This window comes from Xiphophorus couchianus, chromosome 4 (assembly GCF_001444195.1).
Source record: "Xiphophorus couchianus chromosome 4, X_couchianus-1.0, whole genome shotgun sequence".
Classification (NCBI taxonomy): domain Eukaryota; kingdom Metazoa; phylum Chordata; class Actinopteri; order Cyprinodontiformes; family Poeciliidae; genus Xiphophorus; species Xiphophorus couchianus.
Genome location: NC_040231.1, coordinates 34,390,623 through 34,409,113, shown reverse-complemented (window position 1 = coordinate 34,409,113; position 18,491 = coordinate 34,390,623). Strand labels below are relative to the sequence as shown.

General features: G+C 39.3%; 1 protein-coding gene across 8 annotated transcripts; it reads left to right on the top strand.

Moving 5' to 3' along the window:
- The first annotated feature begins 6,836 nt into the window (after positions 1-6,836).
- Positions 6,837-17,370, top strand: LOC114143124 (troponin T, fast skeletal muscle isoforms-like). Of its 8 annotated transcripts, none has more exons than XM_028014911.1 (14): positions 6,837-6,917; positions 8,642-8,682; positions 8,905-8,918; positions 9,489-9,497; positions 9,913-10,089; positions 12,884-12,902; positions 13,006-13,051; positions 13,173-13,289; positions 14,128-14,205; positions 14,286-14,399; positions 14,489-14,601; positions 14,894-14,984; positions 15,580-15,620; positions 17,004-17,370. In XM_028014911.1, the coding sequence occupies exons 2-14, from the start codon at positions 8,663-8,665 to the stop codon at positions 17,038-17,040; spliced, it is 876 nt and encodes a 291-aa protein (XP_027870712.1). In that variant the 5' UTR covers positions 6,837-6,917; positions 8,642-8,662; the 3' UTR covers positions 17,041-17,370. The 8 variants fall into 8 exon arrangements, with proteins under 8 accessions (XP_027870712.1, XP_027870715.1, XP_027870711.1 ...); XM_028014910.1 differs by having other exon boundaries at positions 6,854-6,984; XM_028014914.1 differs by lacking the exon at positions 9,489-9,497 and having other exon boundaries at positions 6,838-6,917.
- The last annotated feature ends 1,121 nt before the right edge of the window (positions 17,371-18,491 follow it).

Sequence of the window (18,491 nt, the reverse complement as noted above, 5' to 3'; positions counted from 1 at the left end):
TAGATAACACTAAGTTTCTCAGACCTTAAATCCTTTTACAAGAACACCTCCTAATTTAGTAACTACCTGTGAGCAGTCGTATTTTGTTTTCTTGACAGTACTGACCGAGATTTGAACCGGGCCCAGACCTTTGATCAGATATCACATCTGGAGCTGGGTTGTTAGATGTTTGGGTTAGAAGCTTTACGACCTCTGTTGTTTTCTTGACTGCCCCTTGCCTGTTCTTCTTTGACAATAAAAACAGGAGCTGTTGTGAGGGCAGATCAGAATGCTCTGTGGATTCTTCGGAGGAAGAGTTCTCAGAGCCTTCCCTTTTGCAAAAGCTCCACGTAAAATTCATATACGTTGTCTGTGGTTCTTTCTTTTATTTAGGTTCGAAAGGAAAATACCTATCAAGGTCGTCACCTGAAATGGTTTTCACTTCATAGGTGTGCCCTGTCAGGTTAATAAGTGGGATTTCTTGCCTTATAAATAGTCATAAAAATAAAGAAAACCCATTGAATTAGACTTAGACTTAGACTTAGACTTGTACTTTATTGATCCTTTGGGAAGACTCCCTCAGGAAATTGAAGTTACCAGCAGCTCCCAGGCAAAAAACAAAGATAACACACAGTAAGCAAAAGTGCAAGAGAATACAAAATACAAATTAAATACTAAGGTACACACCAAATGTGAGTAACCAAAACCTTAAATTATGCAAGAAAAACCTTAAATTATGCAAGAAACAAGGAATAAGAATATAGAATATAAGAATATAAGTAAATATAAATACAACACAAAAAAATATAAGAATTTGGCGGATAGATTGACCAGTGATATCGTATTGCACTATGTGGTTTGACCTGATAAGCATGGAGAAAAATACAAGGGGTCACTACTCCTTCCACCCTGTGTCACCTCCCCCCCCCCAATGAGGAATTGTACAGTCTGAAGGCATGGGGGACAAAAGAGTTCTTAAATCTATTGGTCCGGCACTTGGGAAGCAACAGTCTGTCACTGAACAGGCTCCTCTGGCTGCTGATGACGGCGTGTAGAGGGTGGCTGCTATCGTTCATGATGTCCAGCAGTTTGTTCAGTGTCCTCGCCTCTGCCACCGTCACCAGAGAGTCCAGCTTCATGCCGGACACAGAGCCGACATGCCTGGTCAGTTTGTCCAGTCTGGACGTGTCCACCTTAGAAGGTGTGTCCAAACTTTTGGTCTGTACTGTACATGGAAAAACCTTACATGACCTTGTATTAAGGCAGTAAGTACGGCAGCCTGTAAGAAAGGTTAGAGAACGCAAAACCTTTTTCGAGGGAACGCCATAGAAATTTTTTTTTATTTAATTGTATCTTATAAACGTTCTGACAGTAAAGAATTACAGCAGCCCGGCCTTGAAGTAACAAATGCATGAAGAAGGTTTTCAGCATCAATTCTATACAGGATGTTTACAGTTTTGTTGATATTCTGAAGATGAAAGAAAGAAATTCTCAAAACCTGTTTAATATAAGATTTCATTGACATGTTTGGGTCAAACACAGACATTCTCAGCTTTATTATTGGAGGCCAGCTTAATGTCATCTAGATTCAGGGATTGACAAAGCAGTTTATTTTTCAGAGTCTGGTACAAAGAGAACAACTTCTGTCTCATTTACATGAACAAACTGGAAACTGTCAGACAAATGAGATTAAATCTGTTCTCTTGATCTCGGCAACATGCTTAACACTTTCTATGAGAATATTGTTGATCAACTGTGTCTAAAGCAACCAAAACATACAACTTCATTATCTGAGGCCAAGAGAATATTATTTGTGACTTTCAACAGAATCATATAGAAAATGAGTGCAGTAAGTTAAAGGGAACACTTCTTTGAATAATTTGTTGGGATTGGTTTCAACATCATGGCAAATTAAAGGTTTAGACGAAGCTAATATTTTTGATAACTCCAAAAACAAAAACTGAATCAAGATAGTCTTTTTAAGTCATTTTTGTTGCCATAAAAGTGCAGAGCAAATGCATTTTTAGTATCAATTTTAGAAATCTTGAGTGTATACTTTGATTAAAAGCAGTACAGAGCTGCTCCTGAGGCACCAAGTTACCAACCAGAAGAGCCGTTTTTCTCTTTCCTACTTCCTTAATTTATATTAAAATTAATCTAATGTTTAATCTGAAATATTCCCATTTTGAAGTGGAGAGAGATTTTTTCCATTTCAAATCAGTAATAACTATAGAAAAACTGTCCCGGTTTCACACACCATCACTTCACTATGGCGCTGTGTTCCAGAGCAATGACTTGTCAAGTTCTCACATTCTGCCGTCTCCCTCTACCTGATGGCCATCAGTCTCAACGAGAGCTACGAGGGACCACATTTAGTCAGTAAATATGAATACCTGCCCTTGTCTTCTTAACGGTTTAGAAAATACTTCACTTGGTAAACTGAACACAAGACTGAATGAGTTGGCATTATTCAAATGTGAAGCATTTTACCTAGTTTTCCAATTGTCAAGATCTCAGTTTGTTCCCTTTCTCTTATTACTATTAGGCTTTATTGGCTTGAGCAGGAAACTTTGGAAATGAAATTAAAGTTTCTGGAGCTTATTTGGATAAAGCCTTGAACTGGCCAGCAATTAAAGCTGAGGATGGAAAAATGCTGTATGCATATGCAATGTACTTGAGAGGATGTTGTAATGTAATGCAAGATTTACAGTACATAGAGGACCTTGAAATCCCATCAAACTTAAGGCTGCTAGCATCCAAACTACCTTATAAACTGCGAGAAAGATGGCGAACCACAGCTTATGAAATACAACAGAAAACTGGCAGGAGAGTCAGATTTAAACATCTTGTTGAGTTTGTGGAAAATCATGCTAACATGCTTTTGGATCCTTTGTTTGGAGACATTCAAGACCAAACAACATCCAAAAAACATTCCCAAGAGGCAAAGGTGAACTAAAATCAATAAGAGGTAAAAACAGCAGCTTTGCAACATCAATAGTTACCGAGAATACAGGATGTGCTATAAAGCAATCAGTTTTGCCTCCACCACCTCCTGAAACCACACCCAGTCCCATTATCCCTCACTGTGGATTTTGCGAAGGAAAACACAACTTAACTGACTGTTTGCATTTTAAAACAGAGTCACATGATAGTAAAGTTGAATTTTTGAGAAGTCACGGATATTGCTTTGATTGCCTACGAAAAGGTCATCTAAGCAAAAATTGTAAGAGGAGACTAATGTGTCAAGTTTGTCAAATGAGACATCCAACAGTACTCCATATTAAAAGTGCAAAAGTTTCAAAGCAGGACAGTCAAACTGAGATTGAAGAAACTCCCATAAGCAGTGCTCTTGTTTCAGCAGGTGACTCAACCGGGGCTGGGAGAAAATGTGCACTTGCAATTGTTCCCGTCCGAGTTAAGGTGGCAAAAGGTGACAAATATATTCAGACCTATGCTTTCCTTGACCCGGGCAGCACTGCAACGTTTTGTACTGTAAGATTGATGAACCGACTAAATTTGAAAGGACGCAAAACAGAGATACTTCTGCGAACAATGGGACAGGAAAAGCCTGCAGAAACCTATGAGGTTAGAGGACTAGAGGTGGGAGATTTGAAGGGCTGTACATACTTGGACCTGCCAAAGGTTTACACACAGGATAAAATACCTGTCTCAAAAGAAAACATCATCACACAAGCTGATCTGGAGATGTGGCCTCATCTCAGGGGTGTCCATTTAAAGAAAATTGAGGCAGACATTGAACTCCTCATTGGAACTGACATTCCTCGAGCATTAGAGCCATGAAAAATAATAAATAGTCATGATAATGGACCATATGCAGTGGAAACTGTACTTGGATGGGTGGTAACTGGACCACTTGGTGTTGATAGTACCGCAGAATATGCTGGGCCTATTGCAGTGTCAAGTAACAGAATTTCTGTTACTGAATTGAAGGATCTGCTCATCAGACAATATAACCAGGATTTCTCTGAGAACTTATATGAGGAGAAAATTGAGATGTCTGTTGAGGATAAGTGTTTTATGGAGATTGCTTCTGGCTCATTGTATATTAAAGATGGACACTATCACCTACCACTTCCTTTCAGAAATAAAGACAAAGTTATGCCTGATAACTATAAAATGGTTAAGGAATGCACACAGCACCTTATGAAAAGGTTTAAGAAGGACAGGATGTATGCAGAAGAATACACATCATTTATGGAGGACATTTTGAAAAGGGGCTATGCAGAAAAGGTTCCATTTGAGCAGCTTTGCAGGGAGGATGGACATGTCTGGTACATTCCACATCATGGTGTCTACCATAAGCGAAAGCACAAACTGAGGGTGGTGTTTGACTGTACATCCTCATATCAAGGAACCTCTCTGAACAAGGAGCTCCTCCAAGGGCCTGATTTAACAAACACCCTTATTGGGGTACTGCTAAGGTTTCGCCAAGAACCAATCGCAGTAATGGCAGACATTGAGGCAATGTTTTATCAAGTCTATGTGGATGAAAAAGACAGAGATGTCCTGAGGTTTCTGTGGTGGCCAGAAGGGAACATTAACAAACCTCTGGAAGTTTACAGGATGAAAGTTCACCTCTTTGGCTCTGTATCATCCCCAAGCATCGCTAATTTTGCTCTGCGTCAAACTGCTACTGACAACCAGAAGCATTATTCTGATGAGGTTATCGAAACCATTAAAAGTAACTTTTATGTGGACGATTGCCTCCGATCAGTGGCAACAGTAAATAAGGCAATGAAGCTTGTCACAGATCTCACCAAAATATGCAGTGAGGGAGGTTTCACATTAACAAAATGGGTCAGCAACAACCATGAAGTGCTGGCAAGCATCCCTGAACATCACAGAGCTGGAGCATTTAAGGAACTAGATCTGGACAAAGAAAAGCTGAAAGAACAAATAACAGTTGAGTCTGCACTTGGACTCCACTGGGACACTCTCAGTGACACCTTCAGCTTTAAAGTAACCATCAGGAGTCGACCTGCTACCAGAAGAGGTATACTCTCCACAGTGAGTTCAGTATATGACCCATTAGGATTTCTTTCTCCTTTCGTCCTGAAAGCCAAACAATTACTCCAAGAACTCTGCAAAACCAAATATGGATGGGATCATGTCATTCCCCAGGAATATGCAAAGCCTTGGCAAAGATGGCTCAAGGAGTTAAATCTGCTACATGACTTTCAAGTTGCAAGGTGCATAAAGCCTGAAAACTTTGATCCTGTGGAAACTGCTGAATTGCATCACTTTTGTGATACAAGTAAGTCAGGCTATGGTACAGTAAGCTACCTCAGATTATCAAATCACCAAGGTCAAATCCATGTCTGCTTCATATTTGGAAAAGCTAGAGTGGCACCTCTAAAGCAGATGACCATACCCAGACTGGAACTCACAGCAGCAACATTGGCTGTAAAAGTGGATCGAATGCTAAAGAAAGAGCTGCAATTACCACTTACAGATTCAACTTTCTGGACAGATAGTACATCTGTGTTGAAATATATTCACAATCAAACGAAAAGATTTCACACTTTTGTATCCAACAGGATTGCAGTAATCCATGACCTCTCCCACACCAGCCAGTGGAGATACATAAGTTCAAAAGTCAACCCAGCCGACGACGCATCAAGAGGGCTTTATGTGGAATCTTTTGTAAGTTCAAAATGGCTGACCGGTCCGGAATATCTCAGCAGAGAAAAAAGAACATGGCCGAGGCACACAGAAGGTCTGGAAGAAATACCAGCAAACGATCCTGAGGTGAGAAAGGAGATCATAATCAACAGTGTGATAGTGGAGGATCAACATCCAGTATGCAAGCTAATCAAGTATCATTCATCATGGAACAAACTTCAGAAGTCGGTAGCCTGGATATTAAAAGTGAAAAGACATCTTCTACTGCTAAGCCAGCAAAGAAAAAGTCAAACTCACCTGTCTTCAGGAGTGATAAAAAAGCTGAAAAATCAACATGAAACCCAAAACCTGTCAGTCCATCAAGCATCGGATCCAGTTTGAGGATGGTACTTCTTGAACAAAGTCACCGTTTGCCACCAGAAAACTTTCCGCGAGTGCTTAGTTTTGGATGAGTCGGAAAACCCTCCTCCTAGAAACTACTCTGGCACCTTTTGATTTTTGATTTTTGTTAAAATCCAAGAGTAGTCGTAACAGTAACACTATGACTCCTGGTCTGAATTCTGTTATTACAACACCATCTGGTGGAAGGCACGGTCAACTTCAATGTGAGAAGAATTTACAAAGCCCCACTGTATGCAATAGGCCACTGATAAGTTTCCTGGATGACTCAAGCTGCAGCTCATCACAAATACAAATCAAATTCTGCTGTTGCTTTCTATCAGACCTGAATTCATTCAAGAACAATGGTAGGAGAACAGCACCTCTAACATAATGTTGGCTATGAAGGATGTTAACTACAGTCAAATCAAAATCTCTACCATCAGTATTACTGTGATAAACACACAAAGGAACATGCAATTAAAGAAAACCAATAGAGAAGGTTCAACGCGTTTCATGGAAATTTTTTTCTAAAAAAATCTTCTGAATGTTATTATTTTTTTTATGTAAACTGTACATTGTGTTTGTCTGGATTAGTTTCTGAAGCCCCACCTGCTGTTCTCCCTGACTATCAGCTCCCATCTCCCGCTTAGATGAAATTTGCTTGCCTAATGCAGCGACACCAGAATAGCATCCTACAGGCATCTTCTCCATTGCCCTCACCAAACTAGAACCTCCCTCCTTAGAATTTGAGCCTTCCATCTCCTTATTGAGCACTTGTGTAGGGCGTGGGTGCACAGTGAAGACGCGGATCCTGCCCCATGACAGGGCCGGGCTTGTCTTCAAGCCCGGCCTCTGGCCAATAGGGAGGTTGAATGGATCAAGTGTCACTATAACAGAAGGACATAATCACGGTGGTAAGTTTGCAGAACCTTACAGCCTGTCTTGGCCAACAGGGAGCTCACTTCATTCAGCTTTTCTGAGGTAAGGCAGAACAGGAGTGATTGCATGTGTGGATGATGGTGGGAGCTCAACTGCAATGTCCCTAAACATCACCTAAAGTCAGGTGCAAACTGAGTCCATGTGTCTTAAAATCACTGTCACCACCAGTTGAGGCATCTACAAAGATCAGAGCTACAGCTACTGGAAGACATGTTTGTGTTTGAGCTCTATCAAGCAAATATTTGATGTGTTTCTGCCAGAAGAGCTGATGATCAATCGGCTCACTGTACTGATGTACTGATGTCTAACTTTAGCTGAGCAGAAAATATACTGTTTATTTAGCACTTCTAATGGAGACACAACGCAAACTGGTGAATCTCAGTTTCTTGTTAGACGTGCAGCTGGACTTTGTTGTAGTTTTTGTGTTGTCATGGCTGGAGTCAGGTTTGATTGAGTGGGGCAGAGACGCTGAAGGGATTTACAGATGGCTCAGAACCTTAGCTCAGCTTTCCACCTGGGCCGCAAAAGATACATGATAAACGTTTGTAATGGTGGTGGTCCACTGGGTAGATTTTCTCCTTACCTTAAGTAAGCATGCACATTTTCTCCACTGCTGCAGTTTTTATTTGACAATTTTGCATGTGGACAGTAAAATACTGACTACAAGACTGAATGTGTTGGCATTATCCAAATGCCAACACAGCTAGTTTACTGACATCACATTAAAATGTGGACAGAAACTTCCTCTATCGAACAGTTCAGGACTTCGCTGTAAATTTCAAGTAAAGCAGCTTCAGTCAACAAGGCACTTGGAGGATGATTGAAGGAACCATGTGAGAGCAGAAAAACTCCACATAAGGGAATGATGCTGGAGGAAGTCCAGCGGACGGAATCTAATATTTTACATCATGCAAAGTGAAACCAAATCTGAGACCTGTGCAGCTGTCATCTGGAGAAAGTGGTGATGTCAGAAAGTTTGGCCCTGTGCTAAAGAGATTTATAATGTAGACAAATAACCAAAAAGCTCATCAGGTAATGGATTTAATGATGAGTAAAGTTGGGTACTGTGTGTTTGGTGTTGGGTTTTGATTGCACACTGTACCGAGACATGCTTCCAGATGAAATGCTGAAACAGATTTAGAATGGGGAAAAGATTGATGTTAACATGTGGATTTTGTCCGTTATTGGCATAAAGACAAAATCATCTTTGACACATTACCTGCTGATGAGGGAGGACAGCAGGCTGACCTGTAACACTATCACTGGACCTTTTTTTTCTCTCCACTGCAATATTAATCTCCTGCCTCGGTAGTTAAAAACAGACTATTGGCATAAATCTATGTTTAGTCTCCTTCTCATTTATCATGAGAGATGCAAATTCATGACTGTGGCTCAAATTTCAGTCCAACGTTTTACAGCAATTATATAACCAAGCTGTTCAGATATCATTACGTTAGAAAGATGTGACAATAAATATTATTGGGAGAAACATTTAAAATAAATCAGATGTAATAATTTTTGTTAATTTATTTCTACTAAGGAGGATTGTGTGAAAATAAACAGGTTGGGGCTCATTTAGGGTGGGGTCTGCTGCACATATTTAAGGCATCTGCTACTCAATCCTGAGCTATAAATACAACAGGAGACTCAGTTGCTCCTTAAAGACAGACTTTAAGTTCCTGTTTCCTTTGGTTTTAAGGTTTTAAAGTCCACTGCCACCATGTCTGATGCAGAGGAAGTGTAAGTCTTCTCCCATTTCCTCTCAGAAATAAAAATGTTTCATTACATTTGTGAGTATTTTTGATTAAACAAACAAAATAAAATCTCAACTTTTGCTTTAAAGCAGCTTCTATTTCCTCTTGAGAAATTTTCCAAAATACTCTTTACAGTTTAACATATTGCTGTATTCTATAGTGGTGAGTATTTTTTGATACTAAGCTGTTTTTGTCTTGTGTTTTGCAGTGAGCAGGTCGAGGGTAAGTAGTTATATTTTCTGTACTCAAATGTATATATATTTTTATTGCCAAAGTATCATGCCCAGGTACAATTGGGAGCTCCATGCTAAATCCAGATGACATTTCTGAACATTCTCTAACTGATTTCCCATTTCCTGTAGAAAGTTAGCACTGGACAGTTTTGTCTGTTTGCAAGTTTGGCTTGACTCCTCCAGATTGAAACTGTGCAGACAGAAACAAAATGTTTTTGTTGCTGTAGCATTCTTACTGGTTGCAGCACTGGCAAAAAACCCATAAAAAACAAAACAATTACCATGCTGTTTGAAATCCAATTGCCCTGTTTGCAAAAATAGTCTTCTAGTTCTGCATGACTATCTGCAGTTGTAGCTGTCCTTCTGAGCTGAGGACACTTCCATCTGAAAAGTGATTGTTTAATTCATCTTAAAGCTCCGATCAGCCCAGAATGACTGCTTTGTTTTGCTTAGCATGGATTCCCACTGTGCCCATCATTTCCATTTATACTTTTTTAAAAATGGGTACAAATGGGATGAAATGATAATATTCTTCTGCTCCTTTCTTTCTCGGATCAAGAATACGATGGTAAGACAGCCGGCAAACTACCAACCATAACATTAAAAAAATAATAATAACTCATTTATGGCGCAGTTGTGAGTTCTTCTAGATATACTTTATGCAGCATGCTGTTTAACATTAACAGTATTTAAAATTAAAAACATTCAAGTGGCAGTGCAGCTACAATCCCATTTCATCCAACAATGGTCCTTTTTGTATTTCTCTTTCCGATGCCTGCTGTCTCACGTGCTTTGGCGCCATCTTGTGGAAACTGACCAAACAGCATTATCATTAACTCTCACATGTTCCCTTCCATATCCACAACTGAAAACATCCATCTCTTTCCCCCTTTTCCTCTCCCCCGCTTCTATTAAATATCTTGCTACCCCAACCCCCCACCTCCCACCCCCATCTCCACGGTGATTTGCTGCATGCTGTTTAGCTGTAGAAGTGGAGGTAGTGCAGGAGGTAGAGGTTGCCCCTGAGGCGGCCCCTGAGCCAGAGGCAGAGCCTGAGCCTGAACCTGAACCAGAACCAGAACCAGAGCCAGAACCAGTGGTAGAACCAGAGCCAGAGCCAGTGGCAGAACCAGAACCAGAGCCAGTGATTGAGCCTGAAGGTATGTGGCAAGAAGGGGGACGGGGTTATTCTATCATCCCTTTCAATGCAAAGACCCCACTAACGTCTTGATGCTGTCTGCACATACTACCTTCCTTTCACCTCTGGACAAACTCAAACACTCGGCTTTTACGCAGAGCTTAGACAGTGCAGGTTGAAAGACCTCTTGAAGACACACAGTATAGACCAAAAGTTTGGACACACCTTTTAGTTCAATGAGTTTCCTTTATTTTCAGGACTATTGACATTGTAGATTCACACTGAAGGCATCAAAATTATGAATAACACATGTGGAAATATGCACTAAACAAAAAAGTGTAAAACAACTGAAAATAGCCCTTATATTCTAGTTTCTTCAAAGTAGCAACCTTTTGCTGTGATTACTGCTTTGCACACACTCTGCATTTTCTTGATGAGCTTCAAGAGGTCGTCACCTGAAATGGTTTTCACTTCATAGGTCAACCTGTCCTGTCAGGTTAATAAGTGGGATTTCTTGCCTTATAAATAGTCATGAAAATAAAGAAAACCCATTGAATTAGAAGGTGTGTCCAAACTTTTGGTCTGTACTGTATATATATAGATATATAGATATATAGATATAGATATATAGATATATAGATATATAGATATAAGTCATACTATTCTGCCATGACCTAGTGACAGTTTCAATAAAAATCTAAAAAATATATATTTTTATAAAATGTTACATTCTGCAGCTTTAATGCGGCTTAGTCAAAGGCTTAGTTTACATTGCTGAATGACGGTTCTGTGAAATATTGGTGATAGTTCCCTTACCTGCAGTAGGAACATGTCATATCTCCATCAACAGTTTGTCTGTTCGAGGCTACCAGCTAGTTGGTTGTATGCCTACTGTTTTAGTTGACTTTTGCAATTTACTTCTATATTTTAATTTCTATATGAGCTTTTTATGTGACAGTACCTTGGTTCAGGAAGTTGGGGTGGTACCACCTGTACAGGTCAGCAGTCCGTCCAGCACAGGGCAGCACAGAAACACAATGCAACACACCTAATGACGATTTAAGCATGACCAGTTAACCTGCCGGCATGTTTCTGAACTGTGGGAGGAAGCATGAGGACCTGGAGAGAAGCACCTGAGCGTGGGCAGAAGTTGTTCCCCATGATGTTTGTCCTAACTGACAACAGAGCTGCTAAAAATACAGAAAGTGACAAAACGTTTCCTTAGTGTGTCATTCTTGTAGGTTGACCAAAATGGATCCTGCAGTTGAATCATCGTTTGAATGTGACTGATTCAGTTCAAATTTACTCTAATACTTCTAGAAGAGAAGCGTCTTTAAGAACCCTGTGATATCTCTACATAAGTCTGCCATTTCATTTGATTTTTTAAATAACATATTTAGTTTACAGTAACAGTAAACACCACTAGCTTTAGCAAATCTGGGGGATGGCTTAAAAAGATTTCATTTTGTTTAAACCATTTTGAAGGGCGCTCACCTAATTTGGTTATAGACCTACTTAATAAGCATAACGTACTCACAATACTAAATGATATGCACACAGAAGGCTTGACTAACATGTTTGTCTCCTACTGACAGAAATGGACATTGCTTTGAAAATATTTCAAATTTTAACCTCATTAATGCCTAATATGTGTAAATGTTCCACTTATATATGTTTATCCAACAGAAATAACAGAAGTGTAATTTGGGATACCCATGCAAACTACCCAATTATTTTTATGAATTTGATGTTTTGGATAACCGTTTTTGTTTATTTTATTTTCCTTGCGTTGAATGGGTTTACCTATTTCAATGTCAAATGTTGCTTTTCTGTGTTATTTGATGCTTGTTGCATGCTGACGTTGTTGAGCTGAAGAGGAAGGTATGTAGAGTTAAAAACATTTGATGGATATGAAAGGGATTCTTCTGGTTTTGGTGGGATATCAGTGTTCTGGTTTGAGGCTTGTTTCTGTCAGTCATCAATAATGAGCACCAACCAGTTGTCAGGGTGCCGGGGTTTAACACATAAGAATGAAAAGAAAGTGATTTTTTAAAATCTGTTTTTAGGGGGGGGAGTGTTATTGGAGAGGGAAAAAAAGGGCGAACGAATATGGATTCCTAACACATGCTTTCCTGCACAGCAAACGTAGGGGGGCTTTCAGACCCAAAACAGCAACTCAACACTGCACTCCAATACTTCTATATTTATTTATGCTGCCAAAAGTCTTCAGATATCCATTAAACTGCTGCCAGTAGGGCTGAACACACTCTGCCGAAAACAGAGCTCATGTTTCTCTTCCCTAAAACTCAACTCAACTCCTCCAGGTCTGGAAGTCCGTCTACGTTTACTCTGCAGCTCATCATATGCATCATATGGCTAACAGACAGAACATGGAGAAATAATTTGTGTTAAATAATTTTGGGGGTCAAGCCAAAAAGAAAAAAAAGGCTCGAAAGAAAGAAAGCAAGAAAGAAAGAAAAAGAGGAAGGAAGAAGTAAAAAAAGAAACACTAACAGAAAGAATGGTTGTATTAACCGTTCAGATTTAACTGCCTCTTGATTCTCACACAAGTTTTATTTAATCCATGTTTAAAGTTCACACTTCTGCCCATATCTGTTTCATTGAATTTTGTTTCATTTCCCTGTTGTGACTCTAACCTTAGCTGGAAGGCAAGTTTTTAATTTTTTTCCACAAATTAATCTCTCATTTAAAATGATTGTGATCTGTGAGGAATGCCCAAAAGAAGTGCAGTATAGTCTGTGTCTCTCCTAACCCAATGACATGTACTCATCCCCTCTTCATTTCTTAACCTGCAGAGGAGAAGCCAAAGTTCAAGTAAGTTTCCTCCTGTAGTCATGTGATCATTGGCATCAAAACAACAATAATAAAAAAATGACACACATCAGTAGACTCAAAAAGTGAATCCACTCTGTTGCAGGCCCAGCGCTCCAAAGATCCCAGATGGTGAGAAAGTGGACTTTGATGTAAGTGAGAATTAAATGAGAGTAAGAAGGTTTGTTTTGGTTTGTCTGTGATGTTTCCTGCTGAGTGCTGGGTCCATTTTATTATTATTATTTTATTGTTATAATTTTTTTTACGATGCAGGACATCCAGAAGAAACGTCAGAACAAGGATCTGATGGAGCTGCAGGCCCTGATTGACGCTCACTTTGAGTGCAGGAAGAAGGAGGAGGAGGAGCTGATCGCACTCAAGGAGAGGATTGTGAGTCTGACTCGTTGACTTGATTTAAATCCAAATGTTGCATCCAAAATGCCCTGCACAACAGAGTGAAAACATACCTTTATTGCCATATGTTAAGAGGAGTCAACAATGAAATAATTTTTTAAATTATATTTTCCGTAATTCTTCTTACTTCTGCTCAATCAGAAGTAAGACATACGTGTATATATATATATATATATATATATATATATATCATATCTCTCTCTCTATATGTATAGAGAGAGAGAGAGAAAGAGAGAGAGAGAGAGAGAGAGAGAGAGAGATAGATAGATAGATAGATAGATAGATAGATAGATAGATAGATAGATAGATAGATAGATAGATAGATAGATAGATAGATAGATAGATAGATAGATAGATAGATAGATAGATAGATAGATAGATAGATAGAAAAGCATTTTTGGACTAGTTTCTATGGTAAATATCTTAGTACACTTGAAATAAAACAAAATTAACTCATAAGTAACTTTTGAGCAACCTACATGAGCTTGTTTAAAGTCTATATCTCCTTAATGTTGATGAAAAAAGTGTTACTTCCAAAGACAGATTATTTCAATTAAAACTTGGGAAAAACATATTGCTAAAAGTGGAATTATCTGCAATGCAGAAAGTACTTTCTTTTAATCAATATTAATGAATTATTGACATAAAACAAGTTTATATATCTTGCTGAAAATTTACTTGTAAGTTAGTTTTGTCTTATTTCTAAGATATTTGCTCTAGAAATTGGACCCAAATGACCTGGTAAGATTTAGTATTTTTGCAGTGCAAGTGTTTTTGCACAGTCTCCATGACTAAGCTCATCCTAACCCTGCAGGAGAAGCGTCGCGCTGAGAGGGCTGAGCAGCAGAGAGTCCGAGCTGAGAAGGACAAGGAACGCCAGGCCAGACGAGAGGTCGGTCGACAGAATGTGATGTCACAATGCCGGTCAGCGACGGTGTGGACTCATTGTGGGTTTATGTGTTGTGAACACAGGAGGAGAGGCGGATAAGGGAGGAGGCTGATGCCAAGAAGAAGGCTGATGAGGAGGCCAAGAAGAAGTCAGCTCTGTCCAGCATGGGCTCCAACTACAGCAGCCACCTGCAGAGGGTCAGCACACATACGCATGCTCACACCGACGGAGGCATAGTTAGAATCGTGATCCGCTCTGAGCCTTCACCTATCTCCACAATAAACAGGCTGACCAGAAGAGAGGAGGAAAGAAAGAGACTGAGAGGGAGAAGAAGAAGAAGATCCTGGCCGCCAGGCGCAAGGCGCTCAACATCGACCACCTGAGCGAGGACAAGTTGAAGTATGACTCATTTTCTCTTCCAGGAAGCTTCTTTTTGTTGTTTCTTATCTACAAAAAAAATCAGAGACCAGTAAAAACTCTTTGTGAACACATGAGAGTTAAAGCTGTTATACATTATGATCTAACCTTCTGCTTCCAAACTAAAAACCATTTTACTGAGCAACAGTCTGATGTTTATTCCTGTTTGCTGTCTGCTTTTTTTACACTAGACAGTAATGCTTTAGACTACCTGTGAGTCGCACAATGACAGCAGCAGTCAGAGTTTGTAAAAAGCTGATTGGTTCTCCTGCAGGGAAAAGATCAATGAACTCAATGACTGGATGCGTCAGCTGGAGTCTGAGAAGTTCGACCACATGGAGAGACTGAAGCTGCAGAAGTATGAGGTAAGAAGAATTGATTACTCTGCTGCCTTACACACATCAGACCCCAATGGTCAATAAAGGTTATAATAATTACATTTTGTAACTAAAAATGCAAAATGAATGATGATTTTTTTAAAACAGATTCTACGTGACATCTTTATTTTGTTAGTATTAAAATACTGATTCAACTTAATTCAGTTCATTTATACCAACAATTCACAAGATCTGATTTATACACAGAAACATATTAAATCAATTCAATAGTATGTAATAGACAAGTTCAAATTCAAATTACAAACTGAGTTCTAATTATTATACAGGCATCTAATAGTGGATGTATTACATGTTACTTTTTTATATGATGTTATTTGTTCAGTTTTATTTCATGAGATGCAAGAAAAGAAAGTTAAATCTGGTTATTTGTAGTATGTACTCTGATTTTGCTTTTATTGTTTTGATATGTATTCCTTAAGGTTTTTGATATGAAAGATCTCCAGAAAATGAGCATTGAAAGCTTGTGTGTATGTGTAACACCTCCACCTGCTCTGCTGTACGCGCTGTCCTCCATCACCTCATTATCTTCAGAGATTAAAATTCTTTTTTTTTTTTTCTTCAGGTTACAAGACTGCGCAAGAGAGTGGAGGAGCTCAGTAAATTGTAAGTCACAAAAGTGAAGTTGTTCCTGCATGTCTGAGAACAGTGAGAGAGACACCACAGTTTCCCAGAATCACTTTGTTACCATGGAAACTAAACCTCCACCCATGAGATGGCTAAAGAAAGTCAGAGATGGTAACTGAGGGAGTGTGGATCTGTTGCTAGGGTAGATTTCCTGCAACCTGGAAGTTGTGAGTTTCATTCCAGCGTCTGCATACGTCACTGTGACCCTGAGCAAGGTACTTCACCCAAAGCTGTGCATCAGTTGTGAATGAGTGAATGTGGATTCAGTGTAAAATACTTTGAGTTGTTTGTAGAACTAGAAAAGGCATTGGTTCGTTTTATGACCTTTGTTGACTCATCAGATTTATAGTGTTTTTTATGTTAAAGTTGGGTACAGCTCCTTTAGCTGAGATCATCTTTGAGTTTTTGTTGCAGTTTGCAGGTTATATTAAAGCTGTAATTGGTTTAAAAACAATATTTTTATGTTTGGCCACCCCTCCAAAAACGCGTTAGATTGCAACCCTTCATTTACACCTGAGGTTCTCCTTTTGCTGTCAACCTGTTTGGGGATTTGTCATGTATGCTGGCAGGGAATCAGACAGGTCAGTTAGAGCCTGATGGGAAATCAAGGTGTGTTGCTGGAGGTGTTTATATATGAGACTGGTGCTGTAACATCACAGCCAACAATGGATTTAATGAGACTGTAAGATTAATGTATTATAATACTTATATTTTTCCTATTACTCAGTATTTGCTAAAACAAAACTGAACTCTCAAAATTAGGTTTAACCTCAATATAAATATGCTGGTGCCTATCTCCAGCTAACGTTTCGGGCGAGAGGCGGGGTCACAGGTTGCCAGTCTATCGTAGGGCAACACAGAGACAGACAGAACAAACGACCATGCACACACATCCATACCTAAGGAGAATTTAGAGAGACCAATTGACCTGACAGTAGTATTTTTGGATGTGGGAGGAAGCCAGAGTACCCGAAGAGAACCCACCATGCACAGGGAGAACATGGAAACTGCATGCAGAAAGACTCAGGCCAGGAATCGAACCCAGGACCTTCCTGTTCCAAGGCGTGCTACCAACTGCGCCACTGTGCAGCCCTAGTCAATAAACTATTTCAGCCAATTAATCAATGATTATATGGGAAGGAAGGAGTTAAGCCTTCTGTGAATAAATAATTGTATCTACAGCACACTGTTCTCTACCTATAAATGTTCATATGTGCTTTAAATGGTGCCAATCTGTTTGCCTTTACGTTTCACCAACATGGCGTCTTTGGGACAAATGAGACACAAATTGCTTCTGTTTGGAATTAAAAATGTGAAGTCGCAGCTCTGACATGTCTCCCTGTTTTCTGTTTGGAATTACAGCAGTAAGAAAGGTGCCGCAGCCCGCCGCAGAAAGTAGATTGGCTGAACCCATGAGTACTTGCAAACCAAACTGCCATCACTATGGACACACGCAGGATGAAGCAAATCACACTGTGGAGAAGGTTGCACCTCTGAAGAAACTAGTAACGCTGAGGTCCGCCCTGCGTTTTCTCAGCCATGTCCTGAAGAAACAAGGAGCCTTTAGCTGCCATTTAATAGGAAGAAAACACTACTCAACATGCTTGCCATCACGCCTCCTCACCCTCAACTCTGTGGTTCTCAGTAATTTTGTAAATAAAGTGTGACTCTTCAAGCCATTTCTGTAGTTATCAGAAGCCAATAAAGTTCCTTCTTTTCAGATGTGGAATCTTAAAGTCATCTGTTCAGCTCTTATTTCAGTTTTGCCAAGCTGATTCAGTCAAAAGCTTCAGTCATTCAGAACATGCTTTTTCACTTCAGTCAGCCTAACTTAAATTATTTTCAAGGGTTTGCAGTGCAAAAGAGTGCAATGTGCTTGAAATGTGGATGTAAGCGGGGATGTAAAAACTTCAGATCAAAGTGGATGGGATGTGTCTGAAGAATATTCAGGCTCAAGAACATCAGAGATGCTTTGGCCATTCTCAAGAGCTTCTATGTTACATGATCCATGATCCACTATCCTTCCTGATCAGAAATTAATTACATGGCTCAGCATAGAGAAATATTTCAAATAAAATTTTAAGTTTGTCCTGCTGATTTTCTTTAATTTAGCAATCAATTTACTGTTAGGATATTAAAATACTGGTGATAATTGAAACAGAGGATTATTATGCTTATTTAGTATTTTGTATGATGGGATTTCAAGTGTTGTGAATGTAATTCATTCATCAGTAGTTTTAGAGAATTTAGAGAAACAGCTGGGTGTGGTACAACACTTCCAATTTTCTGCTGCCTAAAGGAAACCAAGTGTCAACTTTGTTCAAAGGCAACATCCATGTTGACTAGGAGTCGTCTGGAATGGACCATGACTCTGGGAACATGGATTGTTTTCAGAGCAGATAAGTGGCCCTTAGAAACCCAAAACATGTAGATCAGAACCGGTCCAAGTTCTGAGTCAGAACATCTGACTCTCTCTCTCCATCAGACTTTACATTTAAATTACACCTCACTGTTTTCATTAACACACAAAGAATTGCTCCTGTAATCAATAATGCAGAAAAGAAAACTTTTATAGAATTTCTCCTAACACAGTTAAATATAGTTTTATTGTAAACAGGTTTAACCTGTTATACAGGAAACTAAACTTTTATTGTCTAAACAAAAGACTAGAAACAACATTTAGTGACAGGGAAAGAGTTTGTTTCCTTTGTTTTCCAATATCTTTACTTATATTTCAAATAGATCAGCGTGTTTCAAGCTGTTTTGTCCAAAATGGGTTGTAACATTTTGTCACATTCTAATGCATTTCAAAGAGTGAGGCACACATCAATGAGCGATCAAAGCTTCATG